Genomic DNA, 21,351 nt, shown 5'->3' with positions numbered 1-21,351 from the left:
CTGAACGAGCCAGAGTTGTAGAGGCGCATGCGTAGCCTCGCGTGCTTCGTGACAAAGGTGCACGCAGCCATGTGACCGAGGAGGCCGAGGACGTACGGGCAGTGGTAGTGGGAAGCATGGAACCCTGAACGAGAGAACTATTGCTCTGAACCGTTGAGAGGTAAGCTGGCTGTTGCTCGATTCGAGTCCAGCAGTGCTCCTATGAATTCTATTTCCTGTGTTGGGAGTAGGATGGATTTCTCGAGATTGATGATCAATCCGAGACGAGAGAAACAGATCTCTGAGAAACTGTCCATGCCCGGCACCTTGGCCTCGGAAGACCCCCGAATCAGCCAGTCGTCGAGGTAGGAAAACATGGATGTGACGACGACGGAGGTAGGCCGCTACTACTGCCATAACCTTGTAAAAAACTCGAGGGGCCGAGGAGAGCCGAAGCAGAACTGAAAACTGGTAGTGACGACGGTTCACTACGAAACGAAGAAACCTCCTGTGCGGTGGGTAGATCGCAATATGAAAATATGCGTCCCTCATGTCGAGAGCAGCGTACCAATCTCCGGGATCGAGGGAAGGAATGATGTTTCCAGGCCTACCATGCGGAACTTGAGCTTCCTGAGATATTTGTTCAGAGCTCGCAGGTCCAAGATGGGACGCAGGCGCCTTTTCGCCTTGGAATCAGGAAGTACCTGGAATAGAACCCTCTGCCTCTCATGGCTCTGGAACCCTCTCTATGGCTCCCAATGCGAGAGACTTTGAAACTTCCTGTAGGAGGAGTTGCTCGTGAGAGGGTCCCTGAAGAGGGACGAGGAGGGAGGGTGGAAGGCGGGGTCGAAAGAAACTGGAGACGTAGCCACCTTCCACCGTGCTGAGGACCCAGCGGTCTGATGTTAGCTGGGACCAAGCAGGGAAGAAAGCGGCGAGGCGGTTGGAAAACTGAGGTGGATCTGGGAGGAAATCGGTACGGTGCTCTCGAGCGCACCTTCAAAAGCTGGGTTTCGGTCCGCAGGTGGTTTGGTGGACCGGAGCTGTTACCCCCTTGTGGCCAGACTGGCGTCTACAAGAGGTCTGCTCTGCGCCTGGAAGAAGTCTTGTCTCGGCCGAGGTGGGGGTAGAACCGTCGGGGCTGGGACGGAAGGGCCGTCTTTGCGTCTGCGGCGTGTGCATCCCAGCGAGCGCATATGACGCGATTGACTTTAAGACTTTGGAGGCGAGGGCCGTCTTTTGAGAGAAGAGACCCTGGCCGTCAAAGGGGAGGTCCTGTATAGTGTATTGGACCTCGGGGTAAGCCGGACCTTGCAGCATGAAATGCGCCTCATAGCGACCCCTGATGCAGAGTTCTAGCTCGCGAGTCTCCGCATCTATAGAGGCTGAAGGAGGTGCGCGCACCTTCTTCCCTCCGCATGAGCGCCAGAACTCTTTGCGAGAGTCCTGTGGAGAAGGTCAGTAAATTTCCCACTGACTCCCAAGTGTTAAACTGTAACGGCTCAGTAGGGCTGTTGATTGGCGATTCGGCTGGAGGCCCCAGCGAGTAAATCTTCCTGCAGGAGTTTGCCTTGCTCTCTAGACTTGGCGCAGGTCTTCCTGACGTGCCGCTCTCGCTCGTTGACTGAACCACAACGAGGCAAGGCGAGGATGAACATACAGGTACTTGTACCCTGTGGAGGGGACCTGTATTTGCGCTCAACCCTTTTGCCGTGGCCAGCACCGAAGCCGGGGGTCCAGATGATCGGCTCGTGCCTGGATGGTACGATAAAGGGGAGCGCTACGCGGGTCGGGGCCTCGCTGAGAGGAATGTGACACCGGTCGTCCACCTCGGGACTTCCCACTGGCAGTTTATGTTCAGAGCAACCCGCCGTAGAAGGTCCTGGTGCCCCTGAGGTCGATAGGCGGTGGCCCTGATGTGGATTCCTCACAGCCTCGTCCGGGAAGAAGAGGACGAGACTCGACCAAAGGGTCTTGAAGGGGCTCTTGGTCCGGTGGGGCATCTGCGGCTTGATCAGGGTGAGGTGCGCCTGTTCCATATCCGACGGTGTCTGCTCACCGTGGAATCGGGTGCCCTCTGGTAAAGCAGAAGGCGAGGCTGGTGGTGGCCCTGGCTCTGATGTACGCCCAGTAAAAGGGCACTGCTGAGGGCCTTGAGTTTCCGAATCCCATAAGACGCCGAGTCGCATGGGAGGAAGCGATGGCTGGCGGGTTGGCCAGTGGAGCTGAGAGTGGGAGACGATAGTCTCTACGGCCAGTGAGTCACGTGCACGGTGTGCTGGGGACGTAGTTGAGTCCGGTGCGTGATGAGACCGGGATCACTAACCACTCGGTGCGGGAGATCGACCGGTGCCGGGAGCCGCCGTGCCGAGATCGGCTGATGTGTGTCGATCGGTGCTGGGCACGCTCCATGCCGGGCACGGCTCCGTGACGTGCGGTGCGGAACGTGCCAAGATCGAGAACGCGCCGGTAAAGCCGCGACGGCGATCGGACCGTGAGCGGTACGCGAGTACGTCCGGTACCGTGAAGGGAACGGTGCCGGGACTGCGAGCGGCCGGGGATCCGGAGCGATGGTGAGACCGAGAGCGTCTGCGAACCTCGATCTGGAACGAAGTCCCACGGTGCCGGGTGAAGAAGTCTCACGAGAGCCGGCTTGCCTAGAGATTGTGGGACCCGCACCGGCAGTGCCGGGGTCGAGGCGGCTCGGCTCCGTCATCGCAATAAGGTCCGTGCGGCCGAGAATGTTCCGGGGTTGAAGCACAATGAGCTCAACCGCGGACGCGCCGGGAGCCAATAGGCACCGGACTCGACGGCCTGTCCGGGGCCGGAATCAACGGTGCGACAGACCTGGATGCCACGGCAGGAGTCGGTGCCGGGCGGTCTGTTGACGCAAGCGCTCTGACTGCGGGGCTGGTGTAGCGGCCGCAGGAGGCTTACCTTCTTGCCTTTCGGAAAGCGGGAGCAGTGCCGACCAGGATTGAGCTGGAGACTGGTGAGGATCTTTTTAGGGCGAGGGTGCGTGCCGAGGAGGCGCTTGTTCCGGTGCCGCTGGCGGTGCCGAGGACGGTGGAGTGAGTGCTGCCTCCATAAGTAACTGTTTAAGGCGAACGTCCTCTCTTTCGAGTTCGGGGCTTGAACGCCTTGCAAATTTTACATCTGTCTGTCAGGTGGGAGTCGCCCAGACACTTTAGACGGAATCGTGCGGATCGCCTGTGGGCATCGGGTGATGACAGGCCACCCACGGTTTGAAGCCCGGCGACCCGGGCATGGGCCCGGTGCCGGGGTAGGGGACGGGCTAACCCACGATCCCAAACTAATTTACAACAACTAAACAACAAAACTATCTACTAACTATTATTTAAAGATTAACTATAACAATTCAAGAGAAAACGAGTGAATGCTAGGGAGGTGAGAACAGATAAGCTGAGCTCACAGTTCCAGACCGACACGGGCGGTAAGAAGGAACTGAGGAGCGGTTGGGCCGGCAGGGCTATATATCAGCCGCCATGGCGGCGCCACTCCGGGGGCGCCCACCGCCCGGCCCACCTAGTGTTGCTAGGGTAAAAAGTATCCGACGAACGTGCACGCGGCGCGCGCACACCTACTAGAATGGATATGAGCAAGCACTCGAAGAAGAACTGAAGGTTATGCCAATGGCCCCCAAAATGCTTTCAAGGATATCCAAGTTATCTAGATTCAAAAGCCGGTGTGCGAAATTCTTTTCCCTTTTCCCGAGATAGTGTGGGTTGAAATCTTATCAATATTGGGAATAAAACAGTATTAGGGGAGTAGAGTTTAAACGTAGCTTAATACTGGTTCAAACCCAAAGGGTTTGCCTGGCTAGTCTGGATGGGGAGTAGCCATTTTAAGAAATGGTGTAGTTAAACCAGGCTCTACTAGTTAGCTTGCAGTCTAGCACATGGTTATACCTCATTCAGACTAACCAGAAAATAGTGTTTAAACTGTTATTATGAACTAGTTTTTAAACAGAATTTAAAAATTACAGTTTAGATTTTTTTTAAACTGTTGCATCAAGATGGACAAAAGCTAAGTAAATCCAAGGCCAGCGGCTGGGAGGGGGTAAATGTTGTATTCTCTGCTGAAAAATGAGATGTAGAAGATGATCGTGTTTTATATCGGTTTATGCCTAGTCTGTCTTCCTCTGGGGCGTGATTTAAACATAGACCAACTATGAATGCATCAGATCTGCTTTGTTTTTTAGGTTGGGTTTTCTCCTTAGGTGAAAACTAATAGTAGTAGCCTCTGCTATATATAACAATTGTTAAAAGGCTCTGAATAAATTTCTAGTTTTTCAGGACACATTTTAACAGGGCCAGTGCTGCCCCGAGGGTGTGGGTGGGAGGCAAAAGTGGATCCTTCACTTGCTCCGGAGGCCCCGGAAAACTCTCACGGGGCCCTGGCCCCCGGAGCTTCTTCCGCTCTGGGTCTTCGGTGGCAATTCGGCGGTTGGGGGGGTCCTTCCATCCCTGGACCTGCTGCCGAAGTGCTGGGCCCCCACTGCTGAGGACCCCAGGCCCCCTGAATCCTCTGGGCGGCCCTGGACAGGGCAACTGAATACTTCTTTTACAACAACTAGCATAGATACCTGTTAATATTTAAGAGACTCCTTCAGGTTAAGTATTCATCATTTTCCCACCCTTGTCCCTCTAAAAAGCTCAGGTCAATGAAGCTAAAAGGTGTTCCTATTTCCACAAATATCCCTTTTAAAACCTTTCAGTGCTGACTGGAACCCACCGCAAACTGACTAAAGGATAGATTATCTGGTCTGCTTGGTGTTCAGTGCAAAAGGTGTGGACAAGGCCACAACTTTCCACTTGGAGATTCTCCTGAGGTAAGGGGAAACAGTTTTGCTGAAGTAAGTACTACTGAATTTGGTTCAATGTCACTTTGACCATGTCACCCCTCTCTTTGCATCTCTCCACTGGGTCTCTCTTCTCTATTGTATCAAACATAAGATACTTGTTTTCATTTTTTGGGCCCTTCGCAGCCAACTCCCACCCAATCATCTCTCATTCAGTATTGAAAGGTCAACTCCAATCAGCCCCAGAATACCAGCCTCTGTCACCCACTTGTCAAATTTTCAAACAAGTATTTTTATGTTTTCTCCCATGCTGCCCTTTATGCTTGGGAGGAGGCTCCCTGTAATCATCTGTAAATCCACTTCACTGTTCTTCTTCAAATATCTTTTCTTTATCCTCCTGATCTCCTCGGTGCATAGGGCATCCACCAGTTTCCACCACTTAATCTAATCTTTGCTGGCCTATTCCGAGATTCATGCTGATGGATTTGGCTTCTCTCGCCATTGTTCCATGTAACATTTCTCTAGGCTGCCCTCTTTCCAGATAGGATCTATGTCAAGTGATAATATGGACACTGTGTTGGTGGCATCCTTAAAGCTTGTCCTAAATATGCCCATCACTGTCTTATCATCACATTTGATACTTTACATTAGAAATTCTAAGGAGAACAAATTCAATGTTGTGAGAAATTCTTTTCACGGAACTCTGAAGATAAACAAAGTAAATGTCTGTGAAAGGAGATGATCTGATCATCAATTTCTATTGTAGATTTCCATAACTGCTCCATAAAGGAGGACAGACATGAAGCCAGTGTTAAAAAATTGTATTTTCCTGTTAGTGGCAATCATGCTGCTTTCCCAAATCTTTTCAAGTTTATGAAAATTGTCTGCTGCTCTTAAGATTCAATGCTTGACATCTAGCACGATGCCACCATCACTGAACATCTTACTCCCTAGACATGTAAAATGACTTACTTCTAGTGTTACCTTATCTACTCTGGTTGCTTTTGGGACATGGATAGCCATTTATTTTCTGTTCCCCTTTTGCTGAACAAACCAACTTGCTTTTTGCTGTATCTGCCAAAAGCTAGGCCTTTTCTTTCTTTAAGCAATGTATCGAACTAAGCAGGACGATGTCATCAGCAAAACCAGCGTCATTCAATTGTACTTTATCATTTGTCCTTTATCATTTGTCCATAAAACTCCTCAATTGCTTTCTCTGGCTACTTTCCACATAACATTGTCAATTATCAGTGCAAACAGTGTGGATATAATATACTCTTGTTTTACTCCAGTTGTCACTGAAAACCATTGGCTGATGATGTCACCATCTCTGATGACACATCATAGATCCTTGATTATTCTAATTATTTTTGCTGGTATTTCATAGTATGCCATAATTTTCCAAAGACTGCCTCTCTGGATGCTATCAAAATCCTTCTAGAAATCTATAAAAAATTTATTACGAGGTGCCTGCCACTCCACACTTGTTCTATAATATGTCTGAGAACAACAATATGATTTGCACATCATCTCAATGGTCTAAAATCTTCATGTTCTTCTCCAAGTTGGAATATGTTTGTTTTTTGATACATTCCAATAGGATGTTCAAATTCCTCCTTGAAACTCTTCTTTGCCATGGTACCTACGAAAGCCTTCAAACTGTTAGGCTGCTGAAGTGCAGAAACTACAAACCATCATGCTAACTAATATTGTCTCATTGTTTTCTTGTACTCTGCCATCTATCTGGGATGGTTTGGGGTGCAGGTTGGCCCAGGGCTATGGCAAGGAGAGAAGACTTCCCCTAGTTCTCTTTCCCTGCAGCAGCACCTGGACTGGGTAGGGGTGGGGAAGAGGCGCCTCTCCCGCAGCTGCAGCAGGTCTGGGCGGGGGCATCTCTCCCCTTGCCATGGCAGGTCAGGACCGGGGCCAGCCTGGGGCACCTCTCCCCTGGCTGCAGCAAGTACGGGGCTGGGGGAGGGGTGCTTCTCCCATCCGTGGCAGGTCCAGGGCTGGAGGAAGATGCATCTCTCCCTGCCGCAGCCCTGAGCGCCTGCACGGCACTTAATAGGCTGCTGCGCAGCTTAGAGGGACTTAGAATGTAACATCAATAAAAAACTTTTCCCCCCCAACTATATGGTTTATCAAAAGCATGTTACGAATATAGTTCGTTGTTGTGTAGAAGATATCTTTTACTTGTAAGAAATCAGCCAAAAGAAAGCAAAAAAACCAGAAGGGTAACTGAAGCCATATGTTAGATTCCATCTGCAATATTTCTATTTTTGTAGTATTATGTTGTAGGCAATTTCTAGAAACTAACCCTTGACATGAATTAAACAAGCAGATAGGTCAGAGATTGTGGATAGAAATTAAGGCTAATTTTAAAATAAATTTGTAGGTCATCAGGCGCTGCATGCACTTTAAGCTTTTGTCAGTGTTTCAAGTTACCTACAGTAGGGTGAAGCGTACAAATTAAACAAACTGGGCTCTAGGAACACAGCTATGTGTGGTACCTGAGGCAGCAAATCAGGGGAGGAGCTGCAGACATCATAAATATTGCTTACAATTTTGCTTTATCAAGTACTGAATCATAAACGGTCCCACTCAAACCATGGATTAAAAAGTTTAAAAGAAAAACAAGTCGTTAATTCCATGATACAATAAAAATGAAATATCTAGGATGACAGATGCTGATGGCAGTGTTCTTTCTGTATTTTGTAGTACTACATAAAGGAACAGTTAAAACAGTTGCTTCCCAGGGTTAATAATTATTTTGTTAAGAGGTTTTAAACAGCTTACATATTCAGTCTCAGTAATATGTACTGAATTCTCCACAGAAACTATCGTAAGAAGAGCATGCAGTACAAACAACTAAAAATTAATCTTTCACTTCACTCTTAAGAGGTCTTATAACTCCTGTCATAATCAGCTCAAACTAACAAGTGAATTCATAGCCATATTGGTACCCCACAGAAGGAGACAGCTGGGCAGAGAGGTTTAGTTATATACTCTACAAAAAAAGTGTGTTTTGTAGGCTTTGTATAGATTTTGCTACTTAGATGCAAAACAACAATTAGCCTGAGCTCAGCACACAGTCCCATGAAAGTGGCTTTTCTCATCCGAAAGTTCTGCAGCCACTGCTCATCATCACAGACTTCCATGACAATGTGATCCCACCAGTCAGTGTTGTTTCCCGAGCCCAAAAACAGCATTCCATGGTGCTGAGCATGTCCGTGAATGCCACAAACAATTTTGTGTCGTACGCATTACGCGACTCGCTATCATCGTCGGACTCCTCACTGTCACTTTGGATCTTAAGGAATAGCATTATCAACATCCATTCCCCAAACATAATGTTTAATAAAATGTTCACAAGGTAGACTGCAAGACAATATTGACCCTGGTCCAATTATCATGGTTCTACACCGATCACACATTTGTGAGATAAGCCTGCTTACCATGCCTTTTTATGGTGACTCCCTGATAAGGAAACACTTTTTTCTTTGACAACTCCAGCAGCCAACGAATAGTTGATTTACAAAGGCCAACAATTTCCACAGCAGATCCATCTCTAAGACAAAAAAAGAACAGCTACTCATTTTAAGAAGAAATGTAAATGAAGATATTAGGGCACAGACATTTTATGCAGATAACCCCCCATGAATATATTCAAACCTCTAAAAAACAGATTCATTACTGTCAGTTTAAACTCACATTTGACGCTCTAGAAAGTGAAACTTTTGACAAATCATTAATATATCTCCCGTCCATATACAGAGGCAGATATCATTTCTGATGCCCTCCCCAGACACTTTCCATTACCTCCCAGCATCTGTGATGAGCCCAACCCAACTTGCTCAAACTGAATACTTCAATCTTCAATTTCTGCCAAGAAACTGGAAACACAAATGACTATTGTGAGCAAAAAGGAGATTTAGTTGCCAGTCATCCAAATACTGACAGCACCATATCACTTTTGGATCTCTCCTAGTGGCCTCATGTACATATTAAAATAAGGTGGGATGAGAAGGGCAACAGTCTCACTAGACAGGCCTGAGGAAGATAAACAAAATGTCCAACATGATTCTCTGAAAAGCAGAGAGCTACTCAAATGGCATCCTATCTAACTCAGCGAGGGTCCATCCGTGGACGGGCTTGATGCGCTCCAGGTAGAAAGCCAGGCCGTGCCTGACATCTAGAGTGTGCAGCCGCCTCTCCTCATTGGTCGTGTGAGGCTTTGGACAGAACATCGGAAAGAAGATATCCTGGTTGACATGGATGTGCGACACCACCTTTGGCAGGAAGGCCAGAAAGGGCCGCAGCTGGACCTTGTCATTGTAGAATACTGTGAATGGGAGCTCTGAAGTGAGGGCTTGAATTTCAGACACACATCTCTCTGATGTCACAGATACAAGGAATCCAACCTTCCATGACAAATGAGAAAGAGCAGACCCGTGAGCCTGGGGAAGACCAGGTTGAGGTCCCATTGCGGAACCGGGTCTTGGATCAGCGGAAAGAGTCTTCCAAAGATTTTCAGAAACTTGATCGACATCTTATGCGAGAACACCGATCTACCATGGATGCGAGGATGAAAGGCTGATATGGCAACCAGGTGCATCTTGACCGAAGAGAAGGTGAGAAACCCTGATGCTTTTAGTGAAGCAGGTAATGCAGGATGGACTGCAGAGATGACTGGGTCGGGGAAATATTCCACTCCGACTCCCAGGAGAAGAAATATTTCCACTTTGCCGGGTAAGTTGCTCTAGTGGAAGACTTTCTACTCTCCAAGAAAACCTGCTGTACCTGACCAGAGCAAGCTTGTTCCTCTGCATTCAGCCACGCAGCATCCAAGCTGTGAGGTGGTGAGAGATGAGGTTTGGGCGCAGGAGTCGACCGTGATCCTGCGAGAGTAGGTCTGGGAGGCTGGGAAGTCGTCCATGAGCACGCCGAACCAATGCTGGTGAGGCCATGCTGGGATGACCATAATGATGACCTGTGCCTTATCCATCTTGATTTTTCGAGAGGACTTTGCTGATGATCAGAATTGGCAGGAAGATGATCATCAGGTCTCCTGACCAAGACAGGAGAAAGACATCAGAGAGTGATCCTCTGCCGAGGCCTTGGAGAAAAAACTGATGACACTTTCTGTTTTATTTGGTGGCAAACAGGCCCATGCGGGAAGTTCCCTACTTCTGAAAGAGCATTCTGATGACCTCTGAACACCTGCACCACCTGACTGGACAGCTGGGGCAGTGTACCGAGATGCACTCCCCAATCGAGGTCAGATGCATATGAAAATAAAGGAGACAGTGGGCCGCAAATGGCACACCTTCCAACACCAGAATTGGGTCAGACCACCCGAGAGGCAGAAAGGTAAGTACTCCTGGGAGGATCGTGATGACCTTGTCTACGTGATGTCTGGCTGGGGAATAGAGCAATGCCAGCCACAACTGGATGAGACGCAGCCTGAGTCTCCCACGTTGGACAATGTACGTGCATGCTGTCATGTGCCCTCTGAGTCAGACCCTGACCATGGTGAGAGGATGGGCGGTGATGCTGGCAAGCAGATTTGACATTGCCCCTGAACCTGGCCTCTGGCAGGAATGCTCTGGCTCGGATAGAGTTGAGCACCACTCCGATAAAATCTATCTGTTGGACCAGGACCAATGTTGATTTTTGTTTATCAATAGGCCGAGAGCTTGAAAAGTAACGTCTCGATGCTGCGCTGGACCTGGACCCTGAAGCGGCCCTGGATGAGCCAGTCAGTCATCAACATATGGGTAGATCTGGATACCCTGATGTCTAAAGTAGGCCTCCACCACCGACATGCATTTCATAAAACACCCTTGGCACTGTTGCTAGGCCAAAAGGTAACAGTCCAAATTGGTAGTGGGTGGTCCCCAACTACGAAACGCAGGAACAATGTGTGTCTGTGAAATATCAATATGTGGAAGTAAGTGTCTTTCAGGTCAAGAGCAGCGTGCCACTCTCCCAGATCCAGGAAAAGAATGATGGAGACCAAGGAGAATATACGGAAGTTCAATTTCTTAAGATACTTGAGGCTCCACAGGTCGAAGATGGGGTGTAGACATCCCTGGGCTTTTGGGATCAAAAAATAGTGCGAGTAAAACCCTTTCCCCCTCAAGTGCAGAGGGACTTTCTCCACAGCTCCCATCTGCAGAAAACTCTGCACCTCCTGAGCGAGCAGATGCTCATGAGAATGGCCCCTGAAGAGGGACGGGGAGGAAGGGTGGGATAGAAATAAACTGAAGGACATATCCCCCTGCAACTGTGCTGAAGACCCACTCGTCCAATGTTAGAGAGGATCAGGCAGGGAGGAAGAGGGACAAACAGAAAACAACAGGGAAGCGGGATCCAGGACACAGGCAGGAAGGTCACCCTCATGCGCACCCTCAAAATGCCTGCTTGTTACCCGGTTGGTTACAGGTGAAGCTCAAGTGAGCTGAGGGTGTCAGCTGATGGCCTTGCCAATGCTTATAGCTTTTTCCTTCTTGCAGAAGGGTACTGACCAACGTTGGCTCCTGAACCTGTGCAGCTCTTGCAGCTTAAACCACTTCCTTGCTGGCCCTGGCATGAAAAGGCCCAGGGAATGCAAGGTAACCCTCGAATCTTTCAGGCCATGTATTTACTATCTGTTTGCTCTGAAAACAGTGCCAGGCCATCGAAAGGGAGGACCTGGATGGATTGTTGAACCTCCATTGATAGGCCTGATGACTGCAACCAGGATGCACGCCTCACAGAAATGGCTGAAGCTACGGTCCAGGCCGCAGAGTCTGCCACATCTGAGGCTGTTTAGAGGGCTGCCCTGGCCAGAGCTCTGCCCTCGTCTAGGATAACCATAAATTCCTTCCCGGGCTCCTCTGGCAGCAAACCTGCAAACTTGGCCATACTATTTGGCAGGCCATAATCATAACGGCCAAGTAAAGTCTGATGGTTGGCCACTCTCAGCTGGAGACCAGACATAGAATAAATTTTTCAACCAAAAAGATCGAGCCTCTTTGCCCCCTTGTTCTTAGGTGTCAATCCTGGTTCTCCCTGTCCATCATGTTCATTGGCTGCCAACACAAACAGTGAGTTTGGAGCAGGATGGGTATAAAAATACTACATCCCTGCTAAGGGGTATGAGTATTTTCTTTCCAACTGCTTGGAAATGGGGGGCAGGGAGGAGGGTGTCTGCCACAAGGCCTTAGTGCACTGGCAATGCCACCTTGGAGAGGGCAGCTGCACTTAGCACATTGAACAGGTAGTCTGAGAACTCCACCAGTTCCTGAACTTCCAGCCCTAAATTTGAGGTGACCCTCCTCAAAAGCTCCTTGTGGGCCCTTGCATCATCCGAACTGAGTGAGAGGGCCCTGCTATCGCCTCATCAGGTGAAGATGATCAGGAAGCAGGTATAGATGGGTCTGCCAACTCCACCACTTCTGCTAGGGGAGCCTCGGCCGAGGCTGGTTGACCCCGACTCTGCATCTGAATCAGGACAGAAGACTGTTGCAGACTGTCTCTCAGATGTCCCCAAGACCGGCCCAAGCCCTGTGATGGGTTAGGAAACCCCCAGGGGTTCCACAGTTGCAGGGGGCTGGCCACTGGCATTGGGGCCATGCTGCTACTGGTGGCCCAGAGGGGAATGCCGATGGTCTGGGTGGGTGGCTGTGGCCTGTGGGCAGGTTCTCCTCCTTGCTGTCCAAGGGAGAGACTTGTCTGGGGGACTAGGACAGTACGGGGACCACCTGTTTACCTCGAGCACATCGGCTCTGGCCACAGACCTCCACTGAGGACCCGTATGGGGGCAAATGCTCTCGGTGCCATGAGCCTGGTGATTGGTGGCTCATCCTTAGAGAGTGATGCCGCTCCATAGATCGTGAGTAGGAATGGGAGCGAGAAGACCGACGGCATTTCCTCAGTGAACCATATCAGTGATCTGGTGACTAGTGACGGGGCGCCAGGACCAATGTCTTGACCCTCCAGAATGGTGCCGTGAGAGCGGCTTGGGTACTCCTGGTACCAGGCCTCTGGGGGTGTCATTCCTCTGTGGGTCTGCGCCAGACCACTGGCAACTGACACCTACAGTCTGAGGAACGCTGCCTAAAGTCTAGGGTCAGAAACTGGCAGGTAAGCCAACCTCGTGGCACTATTCCAGTGAGCGCTGGCTGGGCACCCCCTGCAGCGAGGAACAGTGCCGCAGTAATGGTGACCTCTAGAAGGGTCCCAAGGCAGGTTTACCCCTTGAATGGGGTATCTCAGTGGCTGGTGTGGGCAGCACCGGAAGGGACAGATGTCCTTAGCGGCCTGAAAGGCCTCTGGTGTAGACAGCACTGCCATGTGCCAAGTGCCTCTGCCCCTTCCAAGGTGGTAAGTGGGTCTTGAATTGGGATCGACAGCTCAGTGGGAGTCTGAGCCTGGCCACCATCTGGAGGGGAAGAGCTGCCCCGCACATGTCTTTGCTCTCCTCCAGATCTTTTTCCCTTTACAGGACATAGGAGAACACACCCCCCCCCCCCCCCCTTTCTTTCCTTTTAAGCTGGTAACGGGGATGGGGATTGGTGCCCATCAGAGGTCGCTGCTGGCAGCATGTTCCACACCAAGGCCACAGTGCTTGGAGCAGAGGCCAATCTTGTCGGCCCTGAGGCCGGTGCAAGGGCCGACTCCGTAAGGAACACTCGGAGACGAATTTCCCGCTCCTTTCTGGTCTGTGGCCTGAAGATCTTGCTAATATGACACTTGTCGCTCACGTGGGTTTCCCCTAAACACTTGCAGCCTCTATGGGGATCACTGACTGGCATGGGCTTTTTGCAAGTCACAAAGTTTGAAGCCTGGGGACCGCGGCATGCCCCATCCCTAGGCTGAGTCCCATATGGGACTAATTATTTCTAATTTAACACTAAGGGAATTATTAACTGTACAACTTTAAGCAACTATATACAACAAATTCACTACTAGACACAATAGTGACAGGAAATCGTGCCGAAGCAAGGAGACGTTTCAGCATCATCACTGGTGGAAAGAAGGAATTGAAGAAGGAGGGAGCCGGTGGTGCTTCTTATTACTGGTGCAAATGTGTGCCACTCCAGAGGGTGCCAGAGCTGGTCCCCTACGGATACTACTGCGGGAAAAATATCTGGCACCAATCCATGTAGCGAGCTCACACACCGACAGCGTAATGGACATGAGCAAGGACTCAAAGAGCCACCAAACAGATTTTGGTATTCGATTTTGTGGAAAGACATTGAACTATTATTGCAAAGCTTTCAAATACCTTTCCTTTCCTTGCACAACTGCAACTGATCTGAGCAAACTTATTTCTCCTGTCCTGTGTCAAAGCCAGAGAGTCTGCACCAGTTTACAGGCATATAGTACATTTTTAAAAAAAATGTTTCTTCTATCTAAAATTGAATAGATGTCAGCAGAATACAGAGCTTTCACTGACAACATTTTAATATTAGCATTAGGGAAGAAGGGTAAGAAAGAAACCTTTGCAAATATTTCAAGTTCTACATACGGTAGCACTCAAATCCCACAATAAGCATCAATATAGAATATTACTGAGTATTTTCTCAACAACATCTAAATAGTTAACTTTTCTAATTTAGTGCTACAGCAGTGTAATTTACATCAGACATGAAGAGTTAACATTATATTTGAATAGCATATTGAACGAAGTATGTCAAGAGATTATGTTTTGCAATGTGCTTTTCCTCTGAATCTGCATGGTACACAGAAGGTTTCTGTTAATGTTTTATAATAGTCAAACAGAATTCAGAAGGGTTCGGAATATTTCACATATCACTCATGTTTTATTACTGGTGGCATGGTGGAGAGCAAGGATCTCACTATGCAAGAAGCTAAACTTTGACTTATTCTAAAGTTATACAATACAGCTTATAGTTTGTACCTTGGAGTAGCTGGAATTCCTTTGTTGCGAGCTCTATCACTCTCTCCCATTTTATCCATCCACGTGCCACAATTAAAGCGGTTCCCTCCAAAGACAAAACCAGTTTCATGGTCGACACCTACAGTCACATTAAAACCTACCCAGCAAGAAAATCAGAATGAAGTCAGCTTGTTTCTAAAGAACCACTGAAAGAAAAAGGTGAAGGTCTTCCTAGAACAACCACATACATTTTTGTAATGGATATGCTAATATTATTTACAGAGTACTCATGCCAGAATAGCTGAAATTAAAGTGTTAACATGTATATTTATAACATTACCATTGTTAGATGCACTGAATGTAAAAATAAATAGTTTTGCAGAAATTAGCTTAACTAAAAGAAAAAATCTGTACAACAATTTTTCTCACATATAAGCAAGTTAAGTAACACGAGTTACTTACCTTCATCCCTCATATTTCGATCTAACTGTGGACCAGCATTCCTTTCTCGGAATTCTATGCCTTGCATGTGTTGTTGCATAACTTCCTGTATTACTTCATACAGTGGTTGGTCCTGGTTTGTTTGTGACAAAGGAGAAAGACAAAAAGGATATATGTAATATTCAGATAAGTACTTTAACTTTTCAGATTACTATACTTTACAGGCAATCCAACAGAAATCCAATCAATGAGTTGGCTTTTTTTTTTTTTTAAATTGAAATGTCAAATGTTAAAAAAAATGGAGAAAACTAGAAATAAAACTGGAGACTTTTTTTGCCCTTGTTTCAAAAAGTTTTATTTTCCACCACCCAATGTGTGCTTGATATGAGTCATTTAACTGTGTGGCAAATAATCAAAATGTGGAACATCCCTGTTTTACTGCACATTCCACCATAAATGACAGATAATTTTATAGCTATAAAACAGGGGTAGGCAACCTACGGCATGCATGCCGAAGGCGGCACACGAGCTGATTTTCAGTGGCACTCATACTGCCTGGGTCCTGGCCACAGGTCTCGGGGGCTCTGCATTTTAATTTAATTTTTAAATGATGCTTCTTAAACCTTTAAAAATGTATTTGCTTTACATACAACAATAGTTTAGTTGTATATTATAGACTCAGAGAGACCTTCTAAAAACATTAAAATGTATTACTAGCATGCAAAACCTTAAATTAGAGTGAATAAATGAACACTTGGCACACCACTTCTGAAAGATTACCGACCCCTGCTATAAAATCTTCCATGAAGCCCTCCATTAATAAGCAAACACTGTCCCTCAAAATACTACGAATACTGTCCCCAGTAAAAGCTGACCTCTGCAAAAATATTTCTTTAAGTAGAACGTGCTGAACAGTGATTCTTTTGTTTTTTTAGGATTTAATTTACTTACAATTATGTTTGTAGTATGTAAACAGCTTATTAGAAATTATCTTTACCAATGTGCCTGCAGGCTGAGCAGGAGAATCATCTGTAGGATACATTCTGGAAACAGGACACTTGAGAATGTCTGTGCCATTTGGAACAATTTTACAGTAATCCTGTATACACTGAAGCCACCACCACACAGCATCACGGCAATTGAATCTGGCATGGGTCCCTTGGCCAAGCAGATTGGGAATAAGACCATGTCTCATGGTACTAGCAAATGCTAAAATTATGTTCCTTTAAAAACAAAAAAAAAATTATCCAATATACATTGTATTGGTTTTCAAGTTAGCGAAAGTTCCAAGTAGGAAACTAAAAAATACAATATAATTTTTATGCCAAGATATGTTAGGGAAAAATTAGGATTGAATGGCAAATGTCAACATTCTGGTGTTTCATGGTACAAAGGTGACTACACATAATACAAGCTTTTTTAAAAAATAACCGTCCATATACTCTGTAATGTCTACCAATGCAAACATGGAAGGATATATTTAAAGGTGTATGCTCAACCTTTCACCCCCGCCCCCATGATATAGCAGAGTTCTAAACAGAACTGTGTTTTGGAATGCTTAACATTTCAGCTGCATTTTACATCGACTTTAAAATTAATATTGAGTCCTTGATCATAAATGAATTTTTCCTGTATTCGTAAAAAACAACAGATTAGGAATCTTATAACTGAATAAAACCAAGTGCCTTAGCAAAGTTCAAAAGGAATGCCTGATCATGTACATTACACTCTTAAATGGTATTGTCTTCTGATCCTTCCAAAAAGAGAAAGGAGGCAGTGGGGGGAAGATAATTTATCATACATATGAGATAATTTCTGAATAAGGGATCAGTCTCGGACTCTTTACATCAGGCAAAACCTCCATGGACTTTAATGGGAGTTTTACCTAAAGTGTAATGGCATTCAATACTACAGACCCTTATATTACTGGAATCCTATTGTCTTTAAGAGGAATTACAGGCTGGTATAAGGGACCATACTAGTAGATCCTTTTGCAACAACAGAATCTAAGAGAGTGCTGCAGAGTGAGGTTAGCAGTTACTTGACCCTTTCATTGGTTTTATATTTCCATAACCACAAGTAAATACATACACAAGTTTAATTGAGAATTAGTTAATTTGAGAAATCCACACTTTCATTCTCAGATCACTTCAGTACCAATTTTTCATGGCAAAAAAATTAAAACTGACTAGTAGAAAAAACATGTCCACAAACTTCATTTATTTATTTGTAAGGTTTTAGCCTTACATTGTACATAGAAAATTTAGCTTGCAATGAAAAAAAAAAAAAAACTGACTTCCAGCTTTGATAACTGTATTAGGGATCACCACAAAACACCTCCTCACACCTCAAATCTGATTGCAAAGAGATTCTCAAACCTGCTGTTTTCCCAATACTGATACAAATTTTTTATATTGAAATAAAAACCTGTAGCAGATACATTTCATTCAAATGTAGTATGAGCACTATAATGTACTGGAGAAGAAGTTATGCATATAAAAAAATGGAATAGGCGCTTCACACCAACATTTAAAAACAACTGAGATGCATGGTAAATATTTTGTAGTTCTATCTGCTAAGAATTCACAGAAGGCCTGGTGCCACAGTAAATAAGAGTATTTCAATTGTTTCAGAAAAAGAAGTAAGCTTTCTTCCAGTTATATATAGAAAGGGAGAAATCTTTCAAGATGGATTAATACCTATGAAGACTGTTACACATTCATTCTTACCTTGCTTCTAAATAACGCCCAGTAATCAACATTAGACCTCTCAGTGCAATAAAGGTATCCCTTCCCCAGCAGCGGAAAATGCCAGATGAAAAATGTGGTAAACCTAAAGAGTAAACATGATAAACTAAGTCATTAGACTGTTTAATACAAAAATTCTACACATGTGCGCGCGCACACACACACCCACCCACCCCGGGCCAGCAGCAGCAGTTTGGGTGTGTGCTCAGGACTAGAGGTTGGGAGATGTAAGGGGGATGCTTACCTAAGGGGGGAGGGGCTCCCCAGCTCCCATTGGCATGGTCCTGTAGCTCCTAGGTGGAGGGGCCACAGGGATCCCTCGGCCCCTCCACTGCCACGGAGCTGCACAGACACACGGGGTAGGGAGCCCCTGTCAAACCCCATCCCCCCAGCACCAGCAGGGGTCCTGGGACACCTCTCCCAGCACCTGTATCACGCTGGACCGCCTCCACCCCTAGAGCATCCATGGGCTTCCACCCAAGTTTTAGTTAGGGGTATATAATAAAAGTCAGGGACAGGTCACAGGCTGTGAATTTTTGTTTACTGCACATGACCTGCCCATGACTTTTACTAAAAATACCAGTGACTAAAAGGTAGCCTTATTTATGACATACAATACACACTGTACAGTATGTGCTCACTTTCTAAATAATGTACTTTAAATCTATGTGTAAACCACTTGGGATCAAAAATTCTTTAAAGAAAATTCACCTGCAGAACATTACAAAAATATATGCTAGGTACAGTTTCATTACATGCAGAGTCCCCTGCTTTTTAAAACTGCCCTACCGAACGCTGGAGGTGGAGAGAGTGTTCCCTTTGCTGCAGGCACTTAGGGGCCCCCCCATTTCAAAAGCAAATGGAAGAACAGTTGGGTAGAATTATGTTGACATGGAATTTTCCGTTCACCGAAAACAATTCAGGGATCATTTGCCACAGAAGTCATGGGAGCTTGCTATAGAATTAAGCTCAGCATGAAGCAGGATACAAAGTTCTGAATATATCTTTGCTAGAAACAACGCATTTTGAGTCTTAAAAGTATAATGGTCATACTTTTGTTTTAACTTAATTAGGAAAAAAAATCTTTCCTTACTTGTCCTTCTAAAAGGAAGAAAAACCCGTAGAGAGATGTAAAAAAGAAAATCCCAAACACTTTTATAACAGAGGTGAAACTGTTATTGAAAGAAACAAAGACAAAAATATTTCCCAGAATAACTGTCTTTATATTTAGAAAAATGGTCACATTTTAGACATTCTAAAATATACTAGACAGACAAATATATCTGGAAATACGTAAATTAAGTTCATTCAGAAATCGCACATGCTACTTTATGGTTTATTCTTCTGAACACGTATATTTTTTAAGACTGCTTATTACTGCAGCAAAGAGTGATCTGAAATCAGAACAGTTAATCTCTATTTAGTAGAAATTGCACTAAACAATCTGCCTCTGTCATTCAACCCAGGTCCTCTCTCTCTCAATTCCTTTCTAGGCAGATAACTAACCTAATTAGTTTGCAAGCCACATAATTACTATCTCCTCCTAAAACCAGGGTTACTGTCTTGTTGAATGAGTTTTCTGGAGCCAAATGCTGGATTCTGCCATGCTCAACTTCTAATTTTGTTTTCCCTCCAGAGACCTGCAATTTCTGCATGACAATTTATGGAGCTATATTACCAAGAATTTCCATTTCTATTTCATGTTCAGCTGGGGAAAGTCAGTGCTCTAGATATTTGGTGGAATTAGTGACCACTTGAAGTCAAGATCAAGTGCAGCATTTTTTTAACAACAAAAGCAAATAAAGATTATACTGTTAGCAAGAATGTTTTTAGTTCAACAGGGGTTTAAAAAAAACGTTCAAGAGGTGACAGTTGAGGAAAATAAAAACATCGTTAAAGCGATAAACTAGAAGTCTTATGGGACATGCTCCACAACGTATTTCAATTGCTGAAGAGTTACAGGGAAAGAGAACATAATTCTGGAGCTCAAAAGGTCTCAGAATATGACAGAGTAGCTCAAGTTATAGCAAAAGTGAAATTCTTCACAAGCCTTTCTTCAACAGCAATAGCAGAAACATTGCCTGGTTATGATTCTCTGAGACACAAACAAAACAAACCCAAGAATAAAAAAACCTTCACATTAAACAGAGCAGATTAAGACAGTGGAAAGTAAACAGCTACTGACAAAGAAATAGTATTTTTTATTTTGTATTTGGTCTCTAAACACCACGGTCTGGGCACATTGATCTTGCTGTCTACACATTGCTAAGCAATTGAATTGTTTTGTAAGACAACCTGCTTCAACAATCATGGAATCAGCCCTTACTTACCAGCTGCTAAGGAAACACAGCACTGTTCTTTCTCTTTTGTGATTTCATTCATTCTGTAGGGGACATCATGTAAAGTAGGAGACAGATTTGGCAGAGAAGGATATTTTCCTATCCCACACATCTGGACTGAACCCAAGGAAAGGTGTTTAACAAATGTTGATCCATTCTGAACAAAGCTGTAATCAAAGTAGTTGAATTGAGAAAAAACAAAACAAAACAAAAAAACCCTCTTATTTCAAATTCAGCAACTTCACAGTTAAAAGTTCACCCATTTCCCCACTTGCCATAGTTTAAAAACCCACTTCATAAGGGTGCTCCAGTTGCAAAATACTGTAATATTTTCAAAAGTGAATTCCTAAAATTAAGTCATAAATTATTAATGCAAATGGGAGCTGCTGAGTTCATAGCACTTGAAAATCAGGCCATTTATTTAGGTGCCTAAAGATAAATCCGAGCCCCTAATTTCAGGTACCCATTTGTTTTCCCAAATCGTGGCCTTTATTTTTATGTTAATATTAAAAAAAAAGATTTATATTGAAAGGAGACGATAAAACATTCTGGTATTTTCTTACCTAGTTGATCTTAAAGCAAAGAAAAATCTCAACTCTACACAAAGTATTTTAAAATTCAATTACTATATTTAAAAAGATGACACATTTAAATGATTTTTATTAATTTGTGCCTGAGTCTACATGTTTGACTAGTACAACAACCCCCGCCCCCCCCCCCCCACCCAACAAACAAAAACAAAAAAACCCGATATCAGATACCCTGTCCATCTTGGAACAGTTTTGATATCTGTTTTTACAGGAAATAAATATTAGCCATATTTAAAACCAGAAAAGAATAGAAACAAAACAAAAACGAGAAAAGGGATAATTACAAAAAATGAAGAAAAGGCAGCCTTTGAAGACTGGAAGACGGACATTTGTTTAATATCTCGTTCCCTATTATTGCACTGCCAGCATTAGCTGCAAATCCAAGTCCTGGAGCAACAATAAATTACTGACCTTCTAGTCTAATGTTCATAATTTTCCCTAGGTGAAAACTATATTCACCTTCTATCAGCTTTATGCTTTTCCATTGACCAACATGAATATTTATTTTTGCCTTACACCAGTGTATCTTTTTGTACTTCAGTACTAC

At 45.1% G+C, this 21,351-nt stretch overlaps 1 protein-coding gene across 2 annotated transcripts in view; it reads right to left on the bottom strand.

Moving 5' to 3' along the window:
• Positions 1 to 21,351, bottom strand: part of AGL (amylo-alpha-1,6-glucosidase and 4-alpha-glucanotransferase) — a 67,457-nt gene that overhangs the window by 11,308 nt on the left and 34,798 nt on the right. For both annotated transcript variants that reach the window (XM_032804970.2, XM_075067824.1), the window contains exons 24-29: positions 20,206 to 20,381; positions 17,858 to 17,960; positions 16,126 to 16,351; positions 15,150 to 15,261; positions 14,709 to 14,844; positions 8,257 to 8,369 (exon numbers count right to left, since the gene is read on the bottom strand). In XM_032804970.2, coding sequence (XP_032660861.1) covers positions 8,257 to 8,369; positions 14,709 to 14,844; positions 15,150 to 15,261; positions 16,126 to 16,351; positions 17,858 to 17,960; positions 20,206 to 20,381 — 866 coding nt within the window. The remainder of the gene's footprint in view (positions 1 to 8,256; positions 8,370 to 14,708; positions 14,845 to 15,149; positions 15,262 to 16,125; positions 16,352 to 17,857; positions 17,961 to 20,205; positions 20,382 to 21,351) is intronic.

The sequence above is a fragment of the Chelonoidis abingdonii genome, chromosome 7 (genome assembly GCF_003597395.2).
Source record: "Chelonoidis abingdonii isolate Lonesome George chromosome 7, CheloAbing_2.0, whole genome shotgun sequence".
NCBI classification, from domain to species: Eukaryota; Metazoa; Chordata; order Testudines; family Testudinidae; genus Chelonoidis; species Chelonoidis abingdonii.
The sequence above is the reverse complement of the archived record's forward strand: the minus strand, read 5'-3'. Positions and strand labels throughout refer to the sequence as shown.